This window comes from Triticum aestivum, chromosome 3D, assembly GCF_018294505.1.
Source record: "Triticum aestivum cultivar Chinese Spring chromosome 3D, IWGSC CS RefSeq v2.1, whole genome shotgun sequence".
Taxonomy (NCBI): domain Eukaryota; kingdom Viridiplantae; phylum Streptophyta; class Magnoliopsida; order Poales; family Poaceae; genus Triticum; species Triticum aestivum.
The window spans coordinates 102,386,018-102,392,958 of NC_057802.1; the positions used below are offsets into that span (position 1 = coordinate 102,386,018).

At 43.0% G+C, this 6,941-nt stretch overlaps 1 protein-coding gene across 1 annotated transcript; it reads right to left on the reverse strand.

The window, feature by feature from the left end:
• Nucleotides 1–672: 672 nt before the first annotated feature.
• LOC123074264 (rapid alkalinization factor) lies at nt 673–1,451 on the reverse strand. The gene has a single exon (XM_044497155.1). It carries the CDS (start codon nt 1,337–1,339, stop codon nt 956–958), a length of 384 nt encoding a protein of 127 aa, XP_044353090.1. The 5' UTR covers nt 1,340–1,451; the 3' UTR covers nt 673–955.
• Nucleotides 1,452–6,941: the final 5,490 nt, after the last annotated feature.

Sequence of the window (6,941 nt, forward strand, 5' to 3'; positions counted from 1 at the left end):
TCCAATTTGAAAAAAAACATCAAATTTGGAAAAAAAAATATCGGATTTGAAAAAATCATTGAATTTTAAAAAAATCGTCAAATTTGGAAAAAACATCAAACTTGAAAATTTTCATCGAATTGAAAAAATCATGCAATTAAAAATAAATAAAAAAGTTCATCTGTTTGCAGAAAAAGTTTGCGAATTAGAAAAAGGGACTAAGAAAAAAGAGAAAGGGACGGAAAAAAAGAGAAGAAATAAGAAATGTGGAAAAACATCTATGTAATCACAATCACATCAAGGTGAGGTGGCCGGGTGCTTATCGCATCTTACACCCAACTCGCACGTAATGGGTTCGAATAACGTTTTGCGCACTTTTTTTTCTCAGTTTAGAAAATAGAGAAGAAAAAAATGAAACTGGACGGCCCAGCTCGCGGGAGGGAGTGTGCGCTTTCGTGCCTGTTTGCAGAATGTGCTGTAATAAGCGCGTGAAGCGCCAAATAGAAATCGCCAAAAAATTGTATAAGAAAATGGTAACCATGATGAGAATGACCACAAACAGGGTTTTCATAAAGTTATGTCGCCGTGTACTGAATTTTAATAATTAAATCGAGTAAATAGAATACATCCACAAATTCTAACTCGTTCTTCAACATGACAACCCCGTTTATGAAAATTACAAGCATATGAAAATAGAGGCGAAAAAAAAAACTCTGTTCTTCTTCAAATATACAAACATTTTTTCAAAAGGAATAAATTGGCGTGGCAATAGAAGGAACACGGTGGGTACATAGATAGAAGCTACTCACGAAAACAATAACAGTCGTTAATTTTGTTGGATCAATGTTGAAGCAGCACAAAACGCATACAGTGCTTAATTAGGCGCTCACACGGTCACATCTCCTCCCCGTTCCGTACGCACGTATCGATGATTGCCGTCCGTGCGCGAGATCGACGAGGCATCCGGACGACGAAATCAGTTCATGTTGCGCGCGCAGCGCGTGATGGCGGAGCAGCCGCGCGTGTAGGGGTTGGCCTGCTGCATCGAGCCACAGTTGGTGTAGTAGGACTTGTCGCGCTTGTTGCAGGGGACCTGGTCGGCGCGCAGAGCGGCGTAGCTGATGTACCTGGCCGTCGGCTTCCGCGCCAGCGACCGGCGCAGGGCCTCGCCGGTGCCGTTGGCGCCCGTCCCCATCTCCTCGTCCTCGTCCACGCCGCACTCCCCGACGGCCCCGTCGCAGGTCGCCGAGCGCGTCAGCAGCATGGAGTCCTGCTCGCCCGCGGAGGCCGGGGCCGGCAGGCAGGCCACCGCCGCGGCGGCCACCAGGAGCGCGAGCACCGCGACGCCGATCCGGGCCATGTGGGTCTTCAGTCTGGTTGCTGGTTTCTTGCGGTTTGTCGGTCTGCGGCTAGGGTGGATCCCTCCATGCCTTCCTCTCTCTTTGAAGGGGATGGGAGGAGGGAGAGGTGGAGAGGAGACGCGGGGGAATGGGGATTTGGAAAGGGAGGAGCTGGACGGGAGAGGAAGCAGGGCGGCCGCACGTCGGATTGGCCGGTGCCGCCGCGCGTTGCGGCCTCTTGCCCCGGCACCTGCGAGGGAGGGATCAACTGACGGTGCAAACTTGTGCTAGCCTAATTTTAGCTTTGAAGAAGATCAATTGGCACGTAGACGCATGGGCTCATTCCACGTTTCTTTCCTCCTCTGACGAATTAAGTTTTCTTAAGACAACTCTGTCGAATTAAGTTTTTTTAGGCAACTCTGTCCAATTAAGTTTTTTTTTAGCCATGTCGAATTAAGTTTTTTTTAGAGCTCGCCAACTTTATTAATTTTGAGCAACGGATATATGAATATTGCCCTATATAGGTACAAGGTTTGGGTCATGAGGTATGTCCAACCACACATGTCTACCTACACTTAAGTTAGAAGTGAACTTGGCGAGATTATGAGCCTCAAAATTATGATTCCAGCGCTCATGAACGAAAAAACAAGAGATAAAACTATTACAATGTTCCTTGATTTCATGTACTATGGCAGCATTTGGGCCTCCAGCCCCCCTCGCGATATGTGTCACAACTCCCTGGCAGTCCGAGGCGACGCAAATAGATTGCACTGCAAGGTCATCCGCCAAAGCTAATGCTTCTCGGCACACATATGTCTCCAGGACAAGGGGATCATTTATACCCTGAAAAACGATCGCCGAAGAGCCCAGATATAAGCATGCCTCATCTCTGCATACTGCAGCGACAGCTCCTCCATGGTGTGACCTAACTACTGCCCCATCCACGTTCACCTTGACGGCACCAGTGGGCGGTGGTAGCCACCGGTTCTGCTGAACAGCCGGAGCAGCCGGTGCTCTCCTTCCATCTTCTCGCTTTTCCAATTGCCCCAGTTCCGCAATAAAATTGTTAACAAACGAAATAATGTTCTGCGGACTTTGAAAGATGGCCTCGTAAACTGCCTTGCGCCTAGCATACCAGATGGACCAAAGAGTGACGGCCATCCTGACGAATGTCGCATGATCCAAAGAATCATAGAGCTCGAATAGCCATAGTCTCGCATTGGGTTTCATATTACCTGTCATGCGCGCAACCATATCAACATCTGAAAGTGCCCATACACATCTGGACATAGTGCACGACACAAGAGCGTGTCTCCATGAGTCAGCGCAACCAAGGGGCAAGTGTCCTGCACAGCCATGTTTCGTTTCATCAAAGTATCTGTCGTGGGGAGAGAATGATGGGCAAGTCTCCACAAGAATATCCTGATTTTTGAAGGAATTTTTAATTTCCATAAAGCAACCCAGGATTTCTCGTCTTGTTGAACATTCGATGATCCACCTCTACCTTCAAGCCATTCCTCTCGCATCAGCTTGGTTTGCAATAAAAATTTATAAGCCGAGCTCACCGAATATCTCCCCTTTTTATCCGGGTACCAGGCCCAGAAGTTCTCAATGTTACGTGTGCATATGGGAATTTTCATAATCGCATTAGCATCAATCGGTAGAAAAATAGACCTTACCAATGCCTCGTTCCACGACGCTCTTGCAGGAGACAAGAGCTCCGCCACTAACCTTGGAGGGTTTGGCACTAATGACGCGATGGGTCTTGGTACAGTTTCTTTGGGGATCCAGTTATCAGCCCATATATTGGTGCTTTGGCCATTGCCTATGCGACGAATAATTCCTTGCTTCAGCAAGTCACAACCTTCCTTAATGGACCGCCATATTTGAGATGGCCTTGATCCAAGCTCTGCCTCAAGTATTGTGCAATCTGGGAAATAAGCTGACTTGAGGATTCTTGCACTCAATGTATCAGGCTCCTGAAGGATTCTCCAGGCCCGTCGCGCCAAAAGAGCCTAGTTAGATAATTCCATGTCTCTAAAACCAAGTCCACCCAGATGCTTCGGTCTTGTCGTCACATCCCAAGAGACCCAAGCGGGTTTGCGCTCTCCCTGTTTGCAGACCCACCAGAACTTGCATATGATTGATTTGATGTGGTCGCATAGCCCTCTGGGAAGCTTAAAGCAGGACATAGAATATACAGGGTAGCACTTGGACTTGTTTTGAGGCTCTGTCGTCACAACGGGCCGTGCCTACCACCTGGTGTGTGGCCTGCAGTTCTGGATTTGGTAAAGCTCTATATAGTTTCTCGCTTTAAGCGAGCACACGAAGAAGTCTGGAAAACCCTATTTGACGCTCTCTGTGTCAGAGGGTCGACTGACACACAATCAATTGGCCCGGCCCATGTCCCATTGTACGCATAGCAAGTTTCGGTTTTAGGAACCTTCCAGATGGTTCATAGCCGGTTTTTCCAGTTTTGAGGTACCTTCAAGAAGGTTCCTGAACCGTTTTCTTTTTTCTTTTTCTTTTTTCTGTTTTCTCTTTCTTTTTTTTTCCATTTTTTCCGTTTCTTTTTTCCTTTTCTTCCATTTTTGTTTCTAACTGTACAAATTTAACACATTGTTCAAAATATGCTAAATTACTTGCATTTCCAAACTTTGTTCGGCTTTTACACAAAATTGCATTTTCAAAAATTGTTCAAAGTTCGAAAATTTGCTAGAGTTTTACAAAAAATGGTTGAAGTTTGAGAAAAACATTCCAATTTTTGAAAAATTGTTCGCCTATAAAAAAAGTTCACCTTTCCAAAAAAAATCGGGATTTTCAAAGCTTCTCGGTTTCGTTTTTTCTTAATCAAAAATTTGTTCCCGTTTTCAAATTTTGTTCATCAATTCAAAAAATACTCGCTTTTTCGATAAATGTTTGAAGGTTTAGGAAATAGTTTCCGTTTCAATTTTTTGTTCACCTATATAGAAATGTTCGCATTTTTAAAAAAAAATCAGGATGTTCCAATTGTTCACAGTTTAAAAATTTTGTTATGAATTTAAAATTTTCTCCCTGTTTTCAATTTTTTTCACCAATTCAAATAATGTTCACGTTTTCAAAACATGTTCTGGAATTTTGAAAAAAATATCATGTTCTGAATAATGTTCTGTAAATTTTTAAAATGTTCTATAAAATTGAAAAAGATTTATTTTTTTAGAATTCCCAAAGATGTTCCAATTTTATAATTTTGTTTACAAATTCGAAAAATGTTTGGGCATTTGAAAAAAATCATAGTTTGCCTAAAATTATTCATAACTTCAATAATGTGTTTGATATTTGAAATATTTCTGGAATTTTTTAACTAATGTTCAGTTTACGCCGCTAAATTAGTTATTTATTAGCGCGCTCTGCTCCTTATGTCACCAGTAATCAGTAGGTGGACTCGTTAGCCCGATACATCCGCGCTGAAAAGTTCTTCGCATTTTTTGCCCGACAGCTCGCTTAAGTTCAGCTCGAATGGGCTGGCCCAGTCGGGCGCGCCCTGTACGAAGGGACGTCTTTTTGCCACAGAATGCGGCGGTAAATCCTATTTGGCGCTGCAGGCGCCGGTTAACGTACATTTTCGTTAACGGGCGCCTGCAGCGCAGACCACCTCTGCGAGCTGGGCCGGCCCATTTAAATTCTGTTCCTTTTGTTAAATCGTAAAAAATCAGTGCGCTAGCCAGAAATTGAACCGGCCACCTGCTGGTTTCTAGTACGGCACGACAACCAGCCGGCAACCTGCCTCGCAAGTGAGTGATTACGTTCTTTTGAGTTGTTTTACTTACTGTTTTTTCGAACGGTCTTGTTCTTTTTTCTTTTTACATTTTTTCTTTTTTGTTCTTTATTCTTACACTTTTCGATAAATGCGCGAACTATTTTTCAATCCGTGAACTACTTTTTATTTCGATGAACTTTTTTTCAAATCGATGAACTATTTTTCAATCCGTAAACTTTTTTTAATTCTATGAACTTTTTTCAAATTGATGAACTATTTTTTCAACTTTGATGCACTTTTTTCAAATTTGGTGAACATTTTTTCAGAATCGGTTAACTTTTTTTCATAATTAATGAACTCTTTTCCAAATTCGATGAACTTATTTTGTAAATTGACAAACTTTATTCAAATCCTATGAACTTTTTTTAAAATTGCATGAATTTTTTTCAAATTCGGTGATTTTTTTTGCAATTACGATGAACTGTTTTCAAATTGAATGAACTTTTTTCAAATTCGATGAACTATTTTCATATTCGGTGAACTTATTTCGAATTTCATGAACTTTTTTCAATTTTGTGAAGTTTTCTCAAATTTATGAGCTTTTTAAAATTTGTACGAATCATTCAATTTTTTGTTTTTTTATTCGTAGTTTTCGAAAGTTTCATGAATTTCTTTTCATGTAATTTATATATGCTATATAATACTGTACTAAGAACGGAACAACTAGTGTTCTTTCCTGTTATTTGTTTTCAAAGGGAACTCTGTCTATTGGTCGTGTAGGCTAACTGCCTATCCTGGCGGGAGGAGTTCGACTCCTGATCCTTGCACTAAACGGAAGTTTCTGTTTTTAGCAATCGAACGAACTATTATGGGCCAACTGCAGAAACAGCCCACCTCGGAGCGGTGCAGGCCCCAGTTCTCCTAACCGGCGCTGAATGCGCCGATTAGGAGCTCCCCATTCGGGAGCTAACCATGCATGCATGCTGGATGCTAGTTGTAGCAATGGACCAGGAGGGCAACGCCTAGGACTTTGGCGTTTTCACGTCCAACAGCAACGCCAATACGTCTGGCGTTTCTACCAACGCGGGAAACTTCGGCGTATTCGACTTGCCACGTGGCCGGCTAGCAACGCTGAATAATATGACGTTTCTACTTTGAACAGTAACATCACGAGGTTTGGCGTTTCAGAAAGGGTCAGATCGTGAAATAGTTTATATGAGAGGTCATTTTGTGCTGAAGATTTCTACCAAGGTCAGAATAGTGATTTTGGCCTACTTCTCTGAACTCTTGGACGGTACGCCAAAGTCACTCTGTCTGAAAGTCAGCTTTGGTCGAGTCGGGTCGTGTCAGGGTATGATAGTACCTCATGGTATCATGGGTTCACTGCGATAGTACATGCTTTGCTCGTCGGTGTTACTGCCGCGCGGCCATTGGCCGGCATGCAGATGCCAGACGCGAGATGACATCGACGATGGATGTTTTTCTGCTTGGCATGTCTCCGCCCATCACGCTGGCAAAGTGTCATTGTGTCAATAGATTCTGCTACTTTTCCTATGTTCACGGTCTGATATTACTAATATATCATTGTGCATTCTTTAAGATCGTGGAAAGGACAAGGAGTTAGCCGGCGACTAACTAATTGGGACCTACTTATGGTTGTATGAGGCTACTAATCTTGGATTTAGAAGACATCTTGAGAGACCCGCGAGTGTTTCAAGCAAAGGCCTCGTGGAGCCTCCCCGTTTGAACTGGCTTCTCTGAAGGAGTACCATGACAGAAACGGAAATGGCGATGGCAAAACTTCGAAAGGAAAATGTCTTGAAAAAGGAAAAGAGAAAGAACATCAAGACGAATATCTACGCCATGGGAAATACGATAGTGAA

What these genes read in the sequence shown, in the direction of transcription:
- LOC123074264 (XM_044497155.1), bottom strand. Translation starts at nt 1,339, where the DNA reads ATGGCCCGGATCGGCGTCGCGGTGCTCGCGCTCCTGGTGGCCGCCGCG.